Here is a 23328-nt window from a genome sequence, read left to right as displayed (position 1 = left end):
GAACATCACCCTAGAACTACTTTTTCTACCATGCTGAACATCACCCTGGAACTACTTTTTCTACCATGCTGAACATCACCCTAGAACTACTTTTTCTACCATGCTGAACATCACCCTAGAACTACTTTTTCTACCATGCTGAACATCACCCTGGAACTACTTTTTCTACCATGCTGAACATCACCCTGGAACTACTTTTTCTACCATGCTGAACATCACCCTGGAACTACTTTTGTTTTTTACCACGCTGAACATCACCCTAGAACTACTTTTTCCACTATGCTGAACATCACCCTGGAACTACTTTTTCTACCATGCTGAACATCACCCTAGAACTACTTTTTCTACCATGCTGAACATCACCCTGGAACTACTTTTTCTACCATGCTGAACATCACCCTAGAACTACTTTTTCTACCATGCTGAACATCACCCTGGAACTACTTTTTCTACCATGCTGAACATCACCCTAGAACTACTTTTTACACCATGTTGAACATCACCCTGGAACTACTTTTTCCACTATGCTGAACATCACCCTGGAACTACTTTTTCTACCATGCTGAACATCACCCTGGAACTACTTTTTCTACCATGCTGAACATCACCCTAGAACTACTTTTTCTACCATGCTGAACATCACCCTGGAACTACTTTTTTTTTTTACCACACTGAACATCACCCTGGAACTACTTTTTCCACTATGCTGAACATCACCCTGGAACTACTTTTTACATCATGCTGAACGTCACCCTGGAACTACTTTTTACACCATGGTGAACATCACCCTGGAACTACTTTTTACACCGTGCTGAACATCACCCTGGAACTACTTTTTCTACCATGCTGAATATCACCCTGGAACTACTTTTTCCACTATGCTGAACATCACCCTGGAACTACTTTTTCTACCATGCTGAACATCACCCTAGAACTACTTTTTCCACTATGCTGAACATCACCCTGGAACTACTTTTTCTACCATGCTGAACATCACCCTAGAACTACTTTTTCTACCATGCTGAACATCACCCTGGAACTACTTTTTCTACCATGCTGAACATCACCCTAGAACTACTTTTTCTACCATGCTGAACATCACCCTAGAACTACTTTTTCTACCATGCTGAACATCACCCTGGAACTACTTTTTCTACCATGCTGAACATCACCCTGGAACTACTTTTTCTACCATGCTGAACATCACCCTGGAACTACTTTTTCTACCATGCTGAACGTCACCCTGGAACTACTTTTTACAGATATGCTGCTTCACAATTCTTTTTATTATAAATGAAACAAATATTTAAAGCTATGACTGAAGCTGAAATAATAGAAAATAAACTAGTAAACTAGGTTTTGTTTTTGACATTGGAAAGGACTTGATGCTGTTATTTAATGGTTTCCAGTCACCCAGTAATCTCTGTATTTCACACATGGACTCTAACCAACATTAATAAGCTATCTTCTGACTGGCCAACCCCACCTCCCTACCTTTTACACCCATTAAAAACTTCCTGGATACGCCACTTAGTGGACTCACAACTACAAGAGAAGCTCTCAGATCGAAACTACTGACTCTAAAGCAGATCATGTATTTATTTTCATGATGGAAAAAGAAAACAAAAGACAGTTTGACAACTTCAAAACCTTGAGTCACTTTAGTGGCACCGTGAAGGAGGGTGTGCCGGGTGCACAGAGGTGCAGGGAGGGAGGGGAGGAATGTTGGCTGCAGATGAAAGCTGGAGTGCAAGCAGAGATGTGTAATAAGTCTTCACACATCAGCCTGTTGGGAAAATAATCCAGATCCAAGACGGAGAAGAAGAAAAGAGAGGCAGAAACATGCCAAAACATCCCCCAGTCAGTCAAATGTGTGTCTGCTCTCCTCCTCATCCTCTCTGGCTTTTCCTTCTTGTCTGCTGTACCTTCAAATTAGAGTTTTTTTTTTCTCCTTGTTGGCACGATGTGCACTGCAGTATCAAAGTGCCACAATATCATTCTGAAGGGAGTGACGCAGCACAGATATCTGATATTCCTTCATTCATTTACACATAAAACATTAATTCCAGCTCAGCCTGAGCTCCTTGAAAAATGTGAGAGTCATGAAATGCCAAACTCTGTGCTGATCAACATGAAATCATTTAAAGAAACATGTTTCTGGTTGGTTTGTGTGAGAAGCTGATTGGACATGACTTGGCAGCCAGTTATCAAGGAAAATGACATTTTAAAGCAAATCATGATGTTTTCCTTTAACCTTAAATATGTCCAGTAATTCCTAAAGTTTAACCTTAACCAATAAAAGTGATGTCATTTTAACAGGAGTCAAACTGGGATGTTTCTCAGCACAGCCGTTTGTGTGGTTCCATCCTCCAATCTAACTAAAGAAAAAACCTAAAATCAACTGTCTGAGAAATTTTAACAAGATTTTTAATTGGACAGCACTTTTCTTTTAAGGAACACATTCAGTAAGTTGAGAAAAAATGACATTTTCTTAGGACTTGACTTTGGAAACAAGTCTTCTTTTGGTGTGAGCGGAAACTTGAGGGTGGTGATGAAGGTAGCCACTTTTTACATTTTTGACCTCAAGAGTGCTTTGGTCACCTTTTACTTTCTTTGCCACGTCATTACCCCTGTACCAAAGACCACCTTGAAGGTTTTTTTTTCACTCATCAACCATAAAGAAGTACACACTAAAGCTGCTAATTAACCTAATTAGTTGTCAAATGTTCCTTAAGTGTTTTTTTTTTTTTTTTTTTTTTTTTTTTTTTGCTGATTTCTTTCCAGACTTTTGTTGCTCCTCCTCCAACTCTCCTCCGAAGCATTACATTCAAAGTGAGCTCATTTTTTTTCCATTAAAAGGTAAAAATGTCTCACTTTCAGCATCTGACATGTTGGTGATCTTCTGTTGGGAATAAAATGTGGTTTTATTAGATTTGCTAATCATTGCAATCTGTCTTTATTTACATTTTACACAGCGTCCCAACTGGCATTGAAAAAAAATAAATAAATAAAAACCTTCCAACTTCAAAATGATATAATGTTATTGCATAACTATTTCACTAAATGTAGTGACGCTGAGTTATTTTGTGTCCAATGCCATGAATTAACAAATAAACAGGATCTCCTGCACAGACATGAATACATTTACATGCCTATAATCAATACCATCCATGAACAGTAAATGAAAAACAATAAAATCAATTAATAAATTAAAAACAATATCATATAAAGAAAAAAAATGTAATACAGCTTTAAAGGACGACTACAGTCAGCTGAGAAGGCTTCTACCTGACCCCATGGACGTCCTCACCTCCTTTCTGCTCATTAATGAGCTTAACGAGATGCATGAATGAACAACAGTTCATGTAAATTTTATCTTTGAAATGGAAAAAAATAATAAAGTACTATTTACTATGTTCAACAAATACATTACTGAATGGAATGATCAATGTAATGTGGTGGGAAAACCAGTAAATATCACATCACTTTGCATGGGTTTCACATCCTTACACACAGCCATTTAATTTTTCTACATTATATAATACCACACCAAACAATCAGGTTACAGTACAGGGCTTGGTGTCGTCTTCTCTCATGTGGAATTTAAAAGAAAAAGAAAAAAACATGCTAATAATACCCAGCATGACTTATTGTGCAGTAACAATGCCCTTTTATTTATTTATTTATTTATTTTTTATAGGGCTGGAGAATTTCTTCAAGTATATCTCTTCATCATTTGAATACTTTTGGAGTCACAGTAATTGAAACATTTGTGAGTTTCATGATGTGTAAAAATCAGTGTATGTGCTACTGGTGAAGAATAAGTGAAGATGGCACATAGCACAAATGAAAAAAGTTTCAGGCTTGCCTAAAAAAATCAGTCGCTTTCAGGATGAATGTGAACGTCTCTTAGGAACCTTTATGATTATAGGACAATATGAGAACATTAGCTCTGCAAAGCTCAACTCTGTTAAAGGAAAGCAGAACAGTTTTAGTTTAGACTGTTCAGGAGACGTATCAAAAATGGCCATTTTGGCCCAGTTTGGCATCTAAACTGAATTAAGTTTATAAAAGCAGAGCTTCTTACCAAATGTGCCAAATGATGTTGTTTCTCGTACAAAGTTATTTCCCCTTCATTTGAGAACAATATCACTATCTTAATGTTTAATTTACTCTTCAGTTCCTTTTTTTTCTTGTAGGTAAAGACTCATTTCTGATGAGCTAATATCTGTCTATGGTTTTCTTTCAGTCATTCTTTTTTGCTTGTTGGTTGAGTTCCCCCAGTATGATAGCGCCTCACCCCGTATTTTACTGCAGGTATGGGGTATTTCTTTTCCATTTTCTGGACTTTTCCTCGACATACTCTTTGCTCACAAACTGGTGTGTTGCAATTCTCAAAGAACTTGGCGCTTCCTCTCCAAGGCTCATTCAACAAGCTCCCTGAGGGACTCTCGACTATATCTATGTAAATTTTTGCAAACATTGGTTTTGCATTTCAGGGCCTTTCTTTGAAAAATGGAGTCCTCCTTGGCCTTTGGCTGCATGCTGGCCTGCTTGGCTACAATATAGTTCTCTCTTTATATTATAAAGGGAGTTGTTTTAAAGCTTTTTGTAGTTTTTAAATTGGATTTTTCAGTATACATATATACAAACAAATCTCATCTACACTTTTGTTAAAATAAATAATTACATTTACTCAGTCATCTCATTTAAACACTTAATATCAAGCATCTTGTGAGAGAAACTTTAATCACCCAATTTTTCCATTTGTCTGTCAATTTTTATTAGAATATTCTCATTGTGCTAAATTTTGAAGAAATTTTAAATCTTGTCTGTGCTGCCAGTAACGTTGGACAAGTCTCAACATGGCCCAAATAAATTCTAATATTCCCTAAATGAAAAAGTGGATTATAAGTAAAACGTCACGATAGAAAGCATCAACAAGGCAAACTAATGATAACTGCCTCAAAAATCGCATTTCTTTTGTAATTTGATCATCTTTAACAATGATTGGGCCTTTTGTTGCTTCTGATGTAAATTATTCTAATATCAAAATAAATACAGAGATATTTTTCACCTTGTGGTGCTGCATCCAGTAAATTTCATTAAAAGAAACGGAAATCTGGTTTACCAAAACTGCTTGATTTAATATAATTGAATATTTTTCTCTAATTATGACGTAAGTTATCCTGTGTAAATCCCCTTCATAAACTTAACAAATATCTTGATTCCCAAATTATCATCGGTCTAAATACACAAAGAGCCCGATACAAAGATTCCTTCTGTGTGTCTGTGTGTGTGTGTTTTTCTGAATTTGAGAGCAGGCCCACAGTCCGGGATTTCCTTCGCAGATAACTCTGAACTGAGGGAAATTATAGCGTCCGAGAGTTTACTCTGCCACAATCACGAGGTTTTAGTTTCTTTATGGGGGCGATGTTTGTTGCTGTTGTCCCCCACAAGTAGGACCACAGGCTGTGGGGCTCAGAGTGCTTTCAAAACGCATTTCTTCTTCTTCTTCTTCTTCTTCTTCTTTATTACGCTAGTGCAGGTCAGTTCTGTCATTTAGTAAGAATTAGAGGTATTAAACGGATTGCGACCTTAACCTGTGGTTTGGGGGAGGATTTGGGTCTGGTCTGACTTGTTTTGCTTCTAAAACCAGGACACTTTGTATTTTTCGACAGATTGTTGTCCGCAAATTTGGGGCTATCATACTTTATTCTTTGATTTTAGCTGAATAAAATCGTTATTTAAATTAGTTTTATGAAAAAAATAACCTCCTTCATTTAATTACATTTCTCACGCGTTAAAGCCGGAGATTTCTCTTGATCATTTATTAACGTCTTTATTTACCGACTAGGAATAGGCTGGTCTTTGGGGTTTACTCCGTCTCTAACCTCAGTATGATTCACTTCAAAACTCGCCAAAACTCGAAACGCGTCGGTTGTGATTTGCGCGAAACGGTGACGCGCCGCAGCCAATGAGCGCAGCGTGTGTGTGTGTGTCAAATCGAGGCCGGCGCAGTGGGCGCTCTGAGGAGGAGGAAACACACACTCCAGTCCTCTCCGCTGCCTGGAGTCTCTTCTAGTCCTGGGAGGAAACGTGGATTTTGACTGAAAGGAAAGAAAGTCGATCAGCGGATAAAAGTTGGTCAGAGTTTCTGAGTTCAGCTGATTTTTTTTTTTTACCTGAGATGATTTTTGTCTACATTGTTGGAGTCGATGGTTTTGAAGAGTGAACGTTACATTTATGGATCCCTTCAGCTGGGATGTATCGGAGAGCAAACGCACCTTAACCCACCACAGCCTGCCCGCCTTCTCACTAAACAGGAACTCTGATCCGTTTCTGTCATCAGACCGATGGTGATTCATGGAAACACTTCTATGAAAGCTTGCAGGCGTTTTAAGCTTTTTGTCTTATGATGACCCCCGCTCGGATTTAATACCCGCGACTACATCACTGCCCCCTCACCCTAATGATGACTATGAGCTCCATGTCGGACACTTTAGTCCCGACGGATCCGTCTAAGTCGGCGTTTTTGGAGTTCGGCGGCCACGGATACCCCGGTCATCAGCAGACCTCCGCGGGCTTGTCCCACAACCATTATACAGTCCACGGCCTGCACACCGTCGGGCCCTCGCAGCATGACGGGCCCTTCTCTACCGGAGCATCCTCATATGGTCGCCCGCTGGGCTACTCGCCGTATCACAGCCCGGTGAGCGCGCACCATCCCGGGACATACCTGCCTTACCAGCACGGGGGTCACGGTGGCGCGCTGGGACACACTAGACTGGAGGATGTTGGTAGGTTTCAAATGAATTTTCAGGCCCTGTTATAACATTGACATATCCAAATTAGAAATTAAATACAATGGGGAAATAAAGTCGCATCATTTAGGCAAAAAAGAAATGTAGAAAATGAAAATAATTCCCATCTAATCATAATTCTGTGCGCCGTTTAGAGATAAATGTTGCGGCTCAGACACATTAATGCCACACAGGCCATTTAGCCACGACGTGCGCAAATTTAATGTCAGGATAATAAATGTGGAGGGAAACTTGGACCATAAAAAGTCTCCTGTCTGAAAAACCATGAAAACAAGCCGCAGTTCAAGGCAATAATTGGATCCACACACGCGGCCGCGTGTTTGGTGATGTTTGGGGTTGGATGAGAAGATGAGTTTCAGGCCTGCAGAAAACTGTGAGACTCCTGCACGAGATGAAGGCAGCGTGCGGTGTCCCGCAGCGGTGCCGCAGAGCTGCTCTCCCTGCACGAACCCAAACACCATCATCCTCATCATCTTCATCAACTTGTAGCCGTTATCTTCCCTCAGTGGTACTGGAAGGCCTCATGAAGCCCGAGAAAACTGATTATTCTATTAAAACAAAGCTTAATTCAGTAACCTTAAAGGCTTATAATCCACCGTCCACTGGATTTTTATTTATGAGGAACACATGTTATTTTACATGTTTATTAACCTATCAGAAACTTAAGAAGTTCGATCAAACATTTTACGGTCAGACTTTGTAACAAGAACATCAATTTAAATTATATGGAAAGAAAAGAAAATAAGAAAATTGAAAAAACTGCATTCACATGAATTAATTTATGAACGGATTGAAGCGAAAGTTTAGAAATGACGCTGTTGTGCAGCTTTAGAGCTCAGCTCAACTCAACTAAACTTATACGGTTTACTCAATTTCTATACCTTGTTGCTCAGATATGATAGAATATTCATATTTTTCTGCAATAAACTCAAGTTTGCCAAATCAATCACCCCTTTATTCACATTTTAAAAATGATAATGTAATACAAACATATCTAGCCGTCAAAATCATTATGATTATTAATTGTTTAATTCTTTTTAAGGCTCTCTGTGCTTTCTTTGTTTTAAACATTGCATTGATTTTTTTTAATTATCTTGGTTGTAACTCACATTTAGTGACTTTCGTCAAAAAAAAAAAGCCACCAGCCACTAAAAGATAAAAACTTAAATATTAAAGCTCTTTGATGAAACAACAGTATTTTAAGATTTATAAATGTAATAAACACAGTTTGGTAAATTATTTAATTACTGCTGTATGTCTGTAAAGGACTGACATTAAAAGTGTATAATATATATATATATATATATATATATATATATTGATGTGACACTAATGAACACAGAAACTTCAGGGTCTCGCAGTTTGAATTTGGATCATATAAAAGAAATGCTTCTATGAATAAATGGTATGGATGAACAGAAAAAAAGATAATATTTAAGGGTTGCCGCAGTAAATGATCAGCTATAAAGAAGAATAATCACACAGATGATCTATTTTCTGTATGTCAACACAAAGACTGTAAAATGAAACATTTCTTTTTAGTGGTATTACAGCAGCTTCACAGCTTATTTCAGTGTTTTCTCCATCTGTTACATTTACACAAATGTCATTTAGGTAAAAAAAATTTACACCCTTTAATAAATAAACAATTATTCATCAACTCATGTGCCCCCCCACCCCGTACCCCATCTCCAGGGTTGGTGTGTTTCAGTCCAAGCTGCAGCTCAGTTACAGAATCTGAACGTCCTGTGGGGCCTCGGCATGTCCACAGCTGTTCTCTTCTGCCATTGCAGGCTGTGAGCTCATGTCATAACAAAGATCAGCGTGGGCGAACATATACACCATTTAGTTTTCTCCAGAAACAAAACAAAAAAAGGAAAAAAAGAAAAAAATGAAGAAGAAGAAAGTCCCTCTCGGCTGAGCTGTGTGTATACCTGTAAACCACACCGATGTCAAGAGGATTAGGGGGATTTTTTTGCAAACAATGTGGTAAATATAGAGTTAATTTGGAGAATGAGTTTGGAGTATGATCTGGTTTAATTTGACAAGGTAACAGTGGTTTGCTTGGACTTGGTGTTGAATAAAAAATATCCCTCATAGTTTCTTATACTGCCTTATCATAACAATAATGGATGTCATTAATTCTTATATATATATATATATATATATATATATATATATATATATATATATATATATATATATATACATATATACATATATGTTGTATTGTTAGTGTATACTTGTTTTTGCTTGTTTCTTGGCTAGACTTTTTGGTTCTATGTAGACATCTAAACTAATTTTGAACTAAAATTTGAATGACCATTTTAATACAAACATATTTCATATATATAATTTTTAGTTAAGTATTGGTTAAAAAAAACACCCTTTACCACCTTAAACTCTTAACAAATAGAAACTAACAAAAATTAGTGAAATTTACAGAAAATGTAAAATTTCATGCTGATTTTATACCATGAGTGTCAGGTATTTAAGTAGAATCATGTTCATTTCTTGTCAAGCAATTTATTAAAAGAAATTCTAAGAGTGGTGGGTTTACCACAACATAAAAATCTCCATGTCATGCAGAACATTTAGTCATCAATTCATGGTTCAGACACTTATTTTACATTTTTTTTTTTTTAATTTGATCATTTAGTTAGAGAACAGCACGTTATGTAATATATATTTAAACACTGAACATTTTTCTGTGTGCGTTCAGACATTTAGAGAAAGTCAAAATAAAATATACATTTTAGGCATATTTTGAGATTGTGTAAAAGTCCAATTTTCCTAAATTTTTTATTTTTTTTCAGTTATTTTTTTTTTTTTTTTTTTTTTGAGCAGTGCCACATTTCATTTTATCTAATAAATATATGGTGTTACACTCAGAGAAATGCTCGTATACTGGACATTTTCAGAATAAATATCTACTAATCCTTTTAGTCTACTAGTTTATTTATTTTCGTGGCATGAAACAGCTCATTAAAGAACCAGTTGCTGTTCCCTTTGGAAATTCTGTGTTGATATTTATCTGAGAAAATTCCTCTCCCCCTCTCTCATCGTTTAGAGCATGAGAAGCCCACGACGGTGATAGAGAACGGGGAGGTGAGGCTGAACGGGAAGGGGAAGAAGATAAGGAAGCCTCGGACCATCTACTCCAGCCTGCAGCTGCAGGCGCTCAACCAGCGCTTCCAGCAAACCCAGTACCTCGCCCTGCCTGAGAGGGCTGACCTGGCATCCAAACTGGGCCTGACCCAGACCCAGGTAAGAAGTCAAAGGGAACTAATTAGATTTCCACACTGAAGGTGAAGCTCTCCTTAAAGAGCCTGATGCAAAGTCCAGTCAATTTAACTGGAAAATAATTTTCCATTTAGAAGCAAACATCAACTAAACTGAAAAATGTAAATATTATTTATGAAGGAGTTTAAAAATATTGATGTGATGAAAATTTATTTTAAGTCATCCAAACTTGAAAAACATATTAAACTAGATTGACTCGACTAACCCAAATGTCTCCACAGTTTTATTAGTTTTTATTATTTTAGTAAATAAAAGTCAAAGCAGTAAGGGGACGTTCTTATTTGCTGATGCCACCACACATTCTGGCATTAATTTAAACGTCATGTGGTGTTTAGTCATGGATAAGTTATGAAATTAAAATGGAAAGGACATGGAACTGATGACACAAGAGCAACAAAAGTCAACCATGCCGCATGCAACTAAAACATAACTGCTGGTCATCTTCCCCTTTCCGTACTCTGGAAAGGGGTTGTTTTCCTGCTCTCAAAAATGTGTGCAGGAACAGCCAAAGCTAATATTAATGTGGCCATTTTGTCTGTATTTTCTTCTCAGCTTGCAATGGTTTTTATCAGATGCTTTGGTATGTAACAGTAATCCATGTATTTCATGTCAGCCACATGTTTCACATTAGATTTGTTCAAGTTGGTTAAACCTTGGTCATTTGATGATCTACATATTTATTTAGATATCCAATCTTAGCTTGTACTGGAAAAATATAGTCCTATTGGAAATATAAGTTAGTATAAGTTGCACTGGAAAAATAGGCTAAATAAATTATTGGCGAGGTAGTTTAAGAGAAGAAAACCTGATTTCCTACAAGTTAAATGGGTTGTTTTAGCTCAAATTGACATTCACACTTTTATTATGCAAATAACCTTTACTTTAATTATCTATTAATTTTGGCTAGTGGTAGCCTTATTAAGCTAGGTGACGGTTCACTTACTTTAACATTATTAATTCAGATTACTTAACGTGAGTTCATATAGATCTCAGGCAAAGTTTTTCTAATGGGCTAAAGCTACTTTAAAGGTAGCTTAACTGTATTAAGTCAGATTCGACAGGTTCCAACCAGAGATGCATGCTAGGCTAATTATCTAGCTAATCTTTGGCAGTGTATTTAGCTTGTGCTGTTTTCCATCTTGACAAAATTTTGCTAATAATTAGTTATACTGATCAATAAACTGAACTAAAAGAAGGGGATAAGTTAATTTGGTCTTTAATAACAGTTAAAAGATTAATAATCTTATTGCATGTAGCTAGGCTAGTTGTAGCTATCTAGTTAATTTACCGTAGCTTTGTAACTGCCTTCTCTTTCTATTTGGTTTGTTGTGTGTCTGCTTTGTAGTCCATGAAAACAGTACAAAAAAAAAATAAAATCAGTAAGATATACATAAAAAGATATAGGGCTTTTCTTATAAAGGGTTGTGTGTTATGAGTATAGCTTTAGCTTAGCTATTTAATTTTTTAATATAAAATTATTTTCAGACTATGCTACATGGGGTTTTTTATGCAGTTAAAAAGGTAACAGGCATTTGCATAATCTACTATGAATTATTTTAGATTCAAGTTGTTTTTGACTGTAAAAAAAAAAAAAGAAATCACATACTCCACTTCTGAGTGGCTTTTTGCTTGCTTACTGTTTACTACAGGTTATACAACACATCCAAATTTTAGAAATAACAAATATCCCTTCAAGGCCTTGCCCATATTAAAAGATGAATGCAACTGCTAGACTGAAGCCAATGTGCCTTAAAGTGATGCACCATTAACTTTCACTTGGTGTTTAAAAACATCATTAAAAGGTGGTTAATATTGCTCATGACACAGTGACACAAATATTATCATGTCATTGAATAAACTGACTCCTTCTTTTGAAAATAAAAAACATTAAAATTAAAACCATATTAATATCCAGCTCTAGCCAAACATTCCACAAATCAATGGCTGATATCTAATTACGTCAACAACTGTACCCGTAACTTAAAAACTAATGATATACTGGTTTATATAATACTTACATGCTCTTAAATTGGTAAAGTAGCTAACCATGTCAGAATGCACAGCCATTATTATTGGTGACATTTTCCTGTTTGTGATTTTTCTTCATGTATTTCATGAGGCAACAGCAGGAACTGATCATGTTGGAGATAAAACATCTTAAAGTCAGTTGCTAAAAGGGTTCGTGACGTCAGCTTTCGAGGCTCTGTGAATTACCATGTTACAACTGTAAAAAATATAGTGCTGAGTTGTGAGCAGGTGTGTTATCCAAGCACCTTAGACAGGACTGTATCTTCATTTGAAATTTGATATATGCATGTGCGTGTGTGAGTGTGCATGTGAGTGTGCGTGCTCTAAGTATATGTGAGCAGCTGATCCCATCAGCTGAACGGTCCTAATCCTATATGAATAATCCACTACAGCTTTGTTTATACAGGGAGAAAGAGATGATCCGTTCATTTGTTTTTGCTTATTGAGGAGGTAAAGAGGGTTTGATTGTGGTTTGTTTCAGCTCTTGTTCACATAGATGCTTACTGAAGAAGAACATTAGTTTCTTTAGGATTTATTGTATCAGAGAAAGTGGGCTTCTGCAAACTGCATCAAGTCTCTATGTTACATCAAGGTAGGCTTTTACCACTGTGTCACTAAATGATAAAATCTTGGAATAAAGACTGAATGGACCAATTTAAAGTTTTCCATTTTAGAAAAAAAAATGCATAAGCTTACATTATATTTACATAATTGCAAATACTCTCACTTTACAGTTTTGGATGCAAATTCCAGATTAACACTTAAAAGTTGCCAGTGGAGACTCTTGAGGGTGATATCTGCACTTTTTTTTCATCCACATTGGTTTTTCTACGGTCAATACAAACCTAATTAAAAATATTCCAGTATATGATTTTTGAAAAATAATCAAAACAAAACAACTTAACACAACATCATAGAACAGCATTCTATGAGAAGATATAATGATGTATGTATACTTCTATCAGTATGTTAATCCTCTCTTATGCACCTTCTATTTCCTGCACAAAAGCTCTTTGTTTTTTTACGAGACAGTCTGGCTTTTTGTCACTTTCAGAAGAAGCAAAGTTCCAGCTTTTCACCCACTGAATAATGCCCTTTCTTTTGTTATAGAAGCCACAATGAAAATAATATGAACTGAATCTAAATCATTTGCAGAGATCGATATCTGAGCTGTTTGAGAAGATACACCAACAGGTTCGCTTTGGTTTGTTGCTACTAATCACTGTAGTTTGTGTATTAAGTGTTTTATAGGTGGGCAGATCTCATGGGCAGTGCCAAGACAGTTGATTTTCCGTTGTGTTGTATAGCCAAGATTATAATAATCATAAAGTTTTCCTGTGAGTAATCAACTAAGTTGCTTTAAACTAGCACTACACAACTTTTCAACGTGGAATCATAATTGCTATGTGACAGCATATAACAATTTTGTAGCGGTGCATTACCGCCACCAACTCGTGTCTGAAACTGACATCAAAACGTGGAGGTGAACTCTGAACTCAGCACTGCCCACTAGTGGATGAACTGACATTACCATGGCAACATAAAAGATGCATGGAAGTATGAGGGTGGCAACGTATAACAACGTTTTAAACGGAGGTACCTACTTATGTATGTAAAGGAGCATAAATGGGTCTTAACTGGAAATAAATACACTGGCCATTTTAGACAGTGATTCATCAAAGAAACCAAAGAGAACGTAATCAGAGGAAGAAAGAAAAAGAAAGAGAGAAAAAAACAGATGACAAAATAAAACTACAGTCAACACTGGACTATCTTTTACTGACTGGAGAGAGCTCAGAGAAGAGTTAGGATCTTTGTTGTTAGGGGGTGCCAAGATACAAAAATATGGGAAATTTCAGTTGTGCCACTTTAAAAGCAGTTTTTAAAATAATTTCTTATTATACAATTGTTTTCCCTTTCCACTGACTCTGAGTGGAGAAAAATGTACTTAATCATGTAAGACAAAAGAGAAACTTGAATAGTTTGTTAAAAAGAAATCCTCAATGCAAATTGTTTGCTTGTTTAATTGTTCTCCCTGAGCCTCCACCTTATGATGGTGGGGGTGTTTGACGACCTGATGATCCTAGGAGCTATGTTGTCAGGGGCTTTATGCCCCTGGTAGGGTCACCCATGGCAAACAGGTGTCTAGGGGAGGGACCCTCAAAGCACCCCTATGACGACAATAAACCATGGACCCATGTTCCCATTGCCCAGACATGGGTCACCGAGCCCCCCTTCTGGAGCCAGGCCTGTAGGTGGAGCACAGATGCGAGTGCTTGGTGGCCGGGCCCTTGCCCTTGGGACCTGGTTGGGCTCAGCTCGAAAGGGTGACATGGGCCCCCCCTCCCGTGGGCTCACCACCTGCAGAAGGGGCCATAGGGGTCGGGTGCAGTGTGAGCTGGGCGAATGCCAAAGGCGGGGACCCTGACGGTCTGATCCTTGGCTGCAAAAGCTAGCTCTAGGGATATGGAATGTCACCTCTCTGGCGGGGAAGAAGCCTGACCTGGTGCACGAGGTTGAGCGATTCTGGCTAGTTGGCCTCACCTCGACGCACGGCTTGGGCACTGGAACCACTGTCCTTGAGGGGGGGTGGACCCTCTTCCATTCTTGAGTTGCTCCTGGTGAGAGGCGTCGAGCAAGTGTGGGCATGCTCATTGCCCCCCGACTTGGCGCCTGTACGTTGGGGTTTACCCCGGTGGATGAAAGGGTAGCCCCCTCCGCCTTCAGGTAGGGGGACGGGTCCTGACTATTATTTGTGCTTATGCACAAAATAGCAGTTCAGAGTACCCACCCTTTTTGGAGTGCTTGGAGGGGGTGTTGGAGAGCACTCCTTCTGGGGACTCCTTCATTCTGCTGGGGGACTTCAATGCTCACGTGGGCAATGACAGTCAGACCTGGAGGGGATTGATTGGGAGGAATGGCCCCCCTAATCTTAATCCGAGTGGTGTTTTGTTGTTGGACTTCTGTGTTCGTCATGGATTCTCCATAATGAACACCTTGTAAAGGTTTACAAAAACAATGACAGTTCATCATTTCTGGCAAAAATTCCTTCAGAAAACAAATTCTGAAGACAGCTGGAACACACGTTTCTGCTGCAGTGCTAACACTCATCAGAGCAGCTTAAGCCTGTTAGCCGTAAATGTTAATTAATATTTGACATGCTTGACATGAAAAGGAGGCCCTGCAGGAAGGTTTGAATCAAATGATGCCAAACAAGACCTGTTCCTCCTGGGTTTGTTATGCTGTAACTGATATTTAGAACCTACATTTCTTTTAGCTTTTTTCCATAATTTCGTCATTTAAATGCAAGATTGATCTGTTTTTCTGGCCATTTACTATATGTTTACTACAAAGTTAACTTAGAGTCATTTTTTATTTCGCCTGCTTGTGGTTTCTGTCTCAGCATGAGCAGCTAATATGTAGAAATATTAAATAATGACAATGAATGTAACGATTTGTTGCCTTTGGTAAAGTACAGGCATTCATTTAATACTGACACCAGGGTAACAGCGTTAGGGTTGCATTACACATCACTGTCATAACCATGTATAGGGAAAATATAATTTCGCAGTTAAAAAAAATAGTAGTTTGAATAAAAAGACATGTTTTAGGCTTTTTTCCCATCTTCTGGTGGTTAATATAAAGACACAGAACAGCTTGTAGTGAAACATACAGTCTGCTGCAACTAGCCCAGTCTGCTAATGTGCATACTGTATGTGCATTATGTATTAGACTGCGCACATTCCTCACACACATCTGTGCACTTAACTTCACAGACGCATACGCTTATGCATCTGCTCAAACATAAGCAGTCCAAGTGGGCACTTTCATACACACGCATGCACACACACACACACACACACACACACACACACACACACACACACACACACACACACACCCACACACAGATTTGAAGATAGTGATCATACACCATGTCTCCATCCCGCCTTAATGCCATTAGGCTGCCAGCCAACCACTGACCACTTTTCATGAAAATCACAAATGTTCCCAGACGCAGCTGCGAAATGGCACGTAGCACAGTTCAGATGTTTTTCCTCGAAAATCTCCCCATCTTTGTCCTTTTCACACACACCCACGCAGACACACTGCCTGTACACCTCACAAACAGAAGGTTTTTTTACCAGGTTTAAAACATAGCAAGTTTGATTAAACATATTAATTCTCAGCGGCACCTAAAATTCCTCTTGGCCACAGTCCTCCATTAATGTCAGTGTCAATAGCTTCGCTCTCATGGAAGCTGTCAGCTCCACGCTGCAGATGGAATATGAAACCAATAATTACATTAAAAATCCTCTCACTGAGGCAGCTTTAACTTAACGTGCTGTTGATTGACTCTTGGCCTCATAAACACACTCAACAAGCTCAGTTCAGGTCTTCATCCCAGTCCAGGTAATTAATGAAATGTAGGAATCTAAATCTGGTGTCAATTTTACGTCAATAGTATAATAATTATCCAAAAGAGGAGCCAAAGACCAAACTGTGAGAAATGATTTCTCTAAATACAGAAATGTAATACTTTAGTGGATTGAGTTTAAGGAGCAACTATAAGTTTATTTCAGAATTACAGATGAAAGGGCTTTAATTACAATTGTAATCCATGTTTATGAGTTTTTAGGAATTCACTGCAATCCATATTTACTTCAAACATTCACATCAGCCAATACACTTAAAGAATAGAGACCTAATTAAATGTCAGATTTCATTCTCCATGACTTCAGCTGGGTGTGAAAGCTGCTATCTTTTGTGATTATTGAATAAAGAGTTAATTTTTTCCACATTTTCTAAGTCAATTAAATCGGGTCTTAATTTAGGCTTTTTATAGAATTAAATAACTTCCATAAAACACTTCAACCATCTTCAAAAATATCTATAAACTCTTAATGTGGAGAAGAAAACTATTTTAATGCCAAGACTATTTTTGCACTTTTGCTTTTGCACCACTTGCCAGAGTTTTTTTTCATCATACAGCCCAACTCCATTTTTCTTTTACAGCACAGTTAAAACCAGTTTCAGACAAAAGTATGCTTTACTGAGTCTTATTATTCACGATTCATTAGTTCCCACTGAGAGGCAGCACCAGAGGCACGTTTATATCATTTGATGCTTAATTTGTAGAGAAACCAGTTAAATGACTGACTAGTGATATTCAGCTTAATATTTCTATGATAATATATCTTCCCTGCTAATTATCTTTTGGGGGCCTTTTAAAATATATATTTTTATAGGAATAAGTGCAATTTTTCATTAAATTTGAGGTTTTAAGGTTCATGAATCTGAGATTCAATCAACCAATTATTATCATATTATTGTAAACATCACTTTTTTCTAAGTTTGTATACTGATCCTAGACCATGTCTAAAATATTTTCAGGGTGCTGTTGTCTCTATGATGATTAGGCAGATGATGATGATGAGTATTATTATTATTATTATTATTATTATTATTATTATATACTGATAGTGTTCATGTATGTTTGTATATTAAGATTGTACTTATGTTCATTGATCTTTTATCATTATGATGAGTTTTTACATTAATTTTTATTTTTGGATGATTATCTGTTTTCATTGTATGAATGATTATTATATCACAAACCCCAGATGAAGTTTCTTTCTGCTGCTAATGGGAATCCTATGATCAATGGCATCTACATCTACTTCCTTAAAATATGTCCAGGATGTAAGAGATTGGGTGCATTTCCATTACCCCTAGAATTGTGCAAAGCCTTAATATCGCAATAAGAAACTGATAATGGAAACAGGCAAATTAAAAAAAAAAAGAAAAAAGAAAAAAACTTTAAATATTACTAAAAACTTTTAATCTCTCATGAGGTGGTTTTTCTGATGTGTCGATATAGAAGTTTTGTAACAAAGAGTGTCTGTTACTGGTGGAATAATAGATTGCTCGTTAATTAGATGGGCGGAGCTTCACTGTACTCTCCCTCTCTGGCAAAGGACCAGAGTGAATGTACATAGTGTAGCGGCAAAAGACCGTCTTGCTAATAGTTATAGATAAAGAGTGACAGTTTCTGTTTGGTTTTTTCCCATTTGTGATCGTGTGCGTTCATGCAACAAAACCACACACACACTCATACTCATCAAGACCCTACCAACAAGCCTTAAGATGATCACCTTCTTGTCCAACTACAATCAAAAACTTGAACTCAAGCCTCTTATCTTTATGCATTCTGACCCTTGGTGGCCACAAATTTAAACTATAAGAAGAATACAGGCTTTATTCACTCATCAAAATAAGTGCATTACAAAGCTTCTGGGATATGGGTGGCATTTATTATGCATTTGTAAGTCCTTTTGACCTCCCAAAAGCACTTTTTCACTACAAACTGCTAAGGTTTTAACAATACATACAGTATATTTAATCAATATGTTATCCAATAGCACATATAGCAGACAGATAGCTTGAAATATCTATCAAGGATGAGTACAGTAATAATTTGTAAGAAAGAAAATGTTAAATTGTTTACATTGTTGTTGTTCTAACAACCAGAATGTTTTATTTTGATGTTGATTGTTTAACTATGATTCAGCCAGACTGGAGTAAACTGACTATTATAATTTTGTTGCAAAAATATTTGGTTTGAGACTTTTTTTTTTACTATGTACTGCTTTAATCAAACTGAAATGTATCCATTCAAATCTAAATATCCAGAATGTGGTTCAGTCTGTTTTTAGTTTAAATGTCTGCTTGAGCTCAGGAATAAAATTATATTTTGATGTTCTAGTTGTTTTCTGCGAATTGATCAATAGAAATGATTGTGGTCAATCAGCATATGATACAGTCTGATATACTGTATATTGACTGAATTGAGCTGAAATTGTGTTATGGGAGAATTTGAGGTATTGGCAAACATTGAATTGTTGTCCACTGAATCAATATAATATATTGTAATCAGTTTACATTCCTACAAACTACATTCACACAGCAGTTGTTCGTCTTCCTCTATCCTGGTCCTCGATGGCCGGTGTCCTGCAGGTTCTATAAGTTTCCCTGCTGCAATGCAGCTGATTAACCCGTATGTTAATTACCCATTGATTTAAGTCAGGTGTGTTGCAGGACACTGGCCATCAAGGACCAGCACCAAGGATCTCTGATCTATACTACTTGTTTTTCTGTGCTTTTTCTCTATTATTTCACACACGTACACACTGATTAATTCATCAGAAGTGATGCATGGTTGCCTGTTTTACCACTGTTAGTATACTTTCTAAGCTACCTGAGTATAACCGTTTCGTACTACTATGTCAATGGGGGAATTACAATTAAGTTAACTGTAAGTATGGGATTCCTCCACCTGTGGACTGAGGGAGTCAGGGATTAGATCACCAACATTTTTTTAGCTGGCAGACAACTGCTTTATTTCTTGAACTACAGATACACAATTAAAGCATAATATAAAAAATGTGGTATTTAAAAATATATAAATAAAGTAAAATAGTAATAAGAATAAATGGCATTGTCAGCAATCCTTCTTCTGTATTCTCACATAAAAAAAGAGCAAAGCTGGATTTATACTCATGCGGCGTCTGCGTAAGGTTGGTTACGGCGTCACCACCATAAGCTCCGCAGAGGCTTCAGGCACCTCTTCCAGGTCTGATGTGCATCTCTGCTTGCTGTACAGTTACGCGGAAGTACTGTATATTAAAGTTGTGGTGAGATACATGGTTGCTACGACTATGACACAATCAAAAAAGACTACACAGATTTTAATAATCAAATGAAATTTATTTATAAAGCACTTTCATACAAAAAGTGGCACAAAGTTCTTTACATAATAAAAACAAACTTGATCATAATCTCTCTCTGTCACATGTACTCGTACAAACACACACACACACACACACACACACACACACACACACACACACACACACACACACACACACACACACAAAAACATGCATGTCCCTCCCCCTCCCCCATCCCATTTTGCACAAACAAACATAAGTTCCTCTGAGGACGTATAATCAATGTTGTTAAATGCAACAGATATTAAAACGGTGTGACATTTGTACTAACTTGCATAGACTGTCATCTCCTAGTAAATTATCATGTTTTAGCCATGTATTAGTAACATTGTTAATAATTATTAATTATAGGACATGTCATGCAGGGGACACTTAACAGATGTTGTAAAATACCTTAGAGCACCTGTTGTACTGTAACATTTCAGCTGCATAGCAACACAATTTATGGTATATAGTAACTGTGATGTTACGCTACAAGTAGTCTTGTTGTTCTTGTAGAATTGTTATTCATGGGACACTAAAGTTTATTGCAGGACAAATTAAATTCTTTCAATGTGTGTGAAAGAATTGCTCCAAAGGTCACAAAATGGGCCTTGGGAAAAAATAAAGACCAAACAGATCTGTGGCTGCGTTCTGACATGTAGTCAAAACCTTAATTTAAAGCATAAAACTGGGCCTATCAGAAAACTACAGATTTTCAGACAGTTATGTTGTTAAAGGATTAGTGGCTTCTAATACCACTAATACCAAAGTGTGGGCATGTACAATACTACTTCCATTTGTTTAATTTGACTTTTCACCTGTTATACCTATAAAGCTAATTATTATGTTATTGTGATTTTTAAATTATTTTTATAGTTGTCTCAGTATCTTGCTGAAACTTGTTCAAAAGTCTTTAATGTTTGATCAACACTGGAAACACACAGTTATCAGCATACAGCTGAGAACTAGAGCATCCAAGCCTCAAGTCAGCAGATAATAATCTGTCACTATCACGGTAGCTATCATGCTAATAATAGCTAATAAACACAGCTGCTGACTGATGACGGCATTCATCTTTCACTGATTCACACAGTGTATTTGATGGCTCTTGAGATATTAGCATTAGCTATCCTTCTAATCTTAAGTAGCAACAGGCTAACTGGCTCCATATTTGTTTGTCACAGCTGCTAGCTAACCTTCTAATCATGAATAGCAACAGGCTAGCTGGCTCCATGTTTGTCACAGCTGCTAGCTAACCTTCTAATCATGAATAGCAACAGGCTAGCTGGCTCCATGTTTGTCGCACTTGTTTGGTTATCAGCTCTTGAATATTTTAGTGAGATGTTGCTTTTTCTTTTCGGGAATCAGCAACATTAGCTTACTTTGCTGCCAGAGGCTTAAAAAACAAAGACTTGAATTGATTTCTAAGATTTAAGAACTACTTTCATTAGCAACCATAAGTCTTTGGACTGTTGGTTAGCTTTTTTTAAAAAGAAACATTAGCTAATAATAGGGAAAGAGGCAACTAAAATGGTATAGTTATTGGTATAATGGAATACTTGTTTTGAAACCATGTTTTTTCAGGTTTAATAGAAAAAATACAGATGCACCTTGGAGGATAAATTCGGTTAATATAGATCAAAGAAAATCAAATATTTATTTATTTTTTTAAATTGAGAAAAAAGTGAGCTTACAACATATAGAGTTTTCTGGGTTTAATGAGTTTTAATTTTATCCTTTTTTTTTTTTTTTTTTTTTTTTTAAGGTGAAAATATGGTTCCAAAATAAACGATCCAAATACAAGAAGATCATGAAGAATGGACCCTGTGGACCTGAAGCAGATCCCCTTGCTCCTCCTCCACCATCTTCCTCTTCTCCATGCTCCCTTTGGGACATCAGTATGGCTGCCAAAGGTGCACAAGTGCACTCAGGGGGATACATGAACAATTTTGGACACTGGTACAGCGGACACCAGCAGGACTCCATGCCAAGGACTCAGATGATGTGATAGACAGGAGGATGCATCAACTAGAGCCATAAACGACATGGATCATCATCATTAGAGACTGAGTTACTGTGCGGGTCCAAATAGTAAAAGTAGCAAACATAATTTGCCATGAACAGATATTGAAATAACATTCCTTGAAGAAAAACAATAAAAAAAACTGCCACATCAGCAGAGCACTGCAGCCACAATTTATAATGAAAGTACAATTGTGAATACAAACTTGTGTCTTTGTAGCAGCAGCAGAGTAAAACAAAACAAGTTGTTATTTCTGCCTCTGGTAGTCACTCCTCCCCAGATGTTTTGGATAAAGCTAAAGACCTGTACATACTCCAAAAAACAGATTATTTATTTTATTTCTTAAGGTGGCCAAACATTAAAAGTAACATTTTGTCTTGGCTGGGTTATTTCTTACTACACAAGAAACCTCATCCACAGCAGATCTTACATGTATCATAGATTTACGAACTTCCAGCTGTCCCTCAAACCTATCCATTCAACCCATTTCAACTTCCTGCTTCCTGCGCTTCCACATTAACCATGTTCACGCCCATTTCTGACCAATCACACAATAGTTCTGTCAGACGATGTTTTGAAGACAAACTGCAAAAACACCCTAACCAGAGCTGTGGCAAAAAATTACACCATTCTTTTCTTGTAACCTTGGAAGAAGGAACAAATTTCTCAGTTTTTGCGGAGTATGTACAGGCCTTAAAACCGATGCTACAGCTGAGTTACTAACAGCCCTACAGCTTTGTTTTCTGAACGTGTCAGGAGTATCTCTTCTGACAGTTTTTACACATGTATAAACAATGTTGTTTTTTTTATTCTTTTTTTTTTATATATATATTTTTTAATAAATTCAGTACACCGACTAGTTTGCTAATAGTAAAGATTAAACAAATTAAAGAGCTGAAATAAAATTCTCGTGGTGCTGATTGTTGTGTCTATCTGGGTAAAATATAGACCTTGAAAGAGTCAAATGAAAATGGTTGCAGTAATTTTTGTCCTATAACAAAATTATTTTTACCTATGTCTGTTTATGCTGTAACATTCAAATTATGCCCCCCTGGTGTGCAATGTATGGAAACGCTCTGCAGAGGCTTTTTAAGTTTTATGGATTTTACACAAATAAAACAGTGACAGAATTATACCTAAAATTAAGATTTAAGGGAGATGGTCTGGTAGTAAATTTTGTGAAAGACATAGTTAAAACTAACTACCTAAATATCAGTATTAGCTAAATTCTGCATAATCAAGTTTTACTCGATTATGTTCAAAATCAATTTACCATAGTTTTCTAATCTAAAGGCTCCCTTGTTTATCAAACTTCCACCCAATGTATTCGAGGCTCATTCTGGACGGGGAATAAACACACTTCAGACTAGAAACTATT

General features: G+C 36.9%; 1 protein-coding gene across 1 annotated transcript; it reads left to right on the top strand.

Moving 5' to 3' along the window:
- Window positions 1-6007: 6007 nt before the first annotated feature.
- On the top strand, window positions 6008-23085 carry LOC121647293 (homeobox protein Dlx4a-like). The gene is made up of 3 exons (XM_041996598.1): window positions 6008-6800; window positions 9895-10091; window positions 21693-23085. Exons 1-3 carry the CDS (start codon window positions 6473-6475, stop codon window positions 21933-21935), a joined length of 768 nt encoding a protein of 255 aa, XP_041852532.1. The 5' UTR covers window positions 6008-6472; the 3' UTR covers window positions 21936-23085.
- The last annotated feature ends 243 nt before the right edge of the window (window positions 23086-23328 follow it).

This window comes from Melanotaenia boesemani, chromosome 2, assembly GCF_017639745.1.
Source record: "Melanotaenia boesemani isolate fMelBoe1 chromosome 2, fMelBoe1.pri, whole genome shotgun sequence".
Classification (NCBI taxonomy): Eukaryota; Metazoa; Chordata; class Actinopteri; order Atheriniformes; family Melanotaeniidae; genus Melanotaenia; species Melanotaenia boesemani.
This window is presented reverse-complemented; position numbering and strand designations above follow the sequence as displayed.

Excerpts from the sequence above, each read along its gene's own strand:
- LOC121647293 (XM_041996598.1), top strand. The coding sequence starts at position 6,473 with ATGATGACTATGAGCTCCATGTCGGACACTTTAGTCCCGACGGATCCG. Across the intron at positions 6,801-9,894 it reads CACTAGACTGGAGGATGTTG|AGCATGAGAAGCCCACGACG; the intron begins GTAGGTTTCAAA and ends CTCATCGTTTAG. Across the intron at positions 10,092-21,692 it reads TGGGCCTGACCCAGACCCAG|GTGAAAATATGGTTCCAAAA; the intron begins GTAAGAAGTCAA and ends TTTTTTTTTAAG.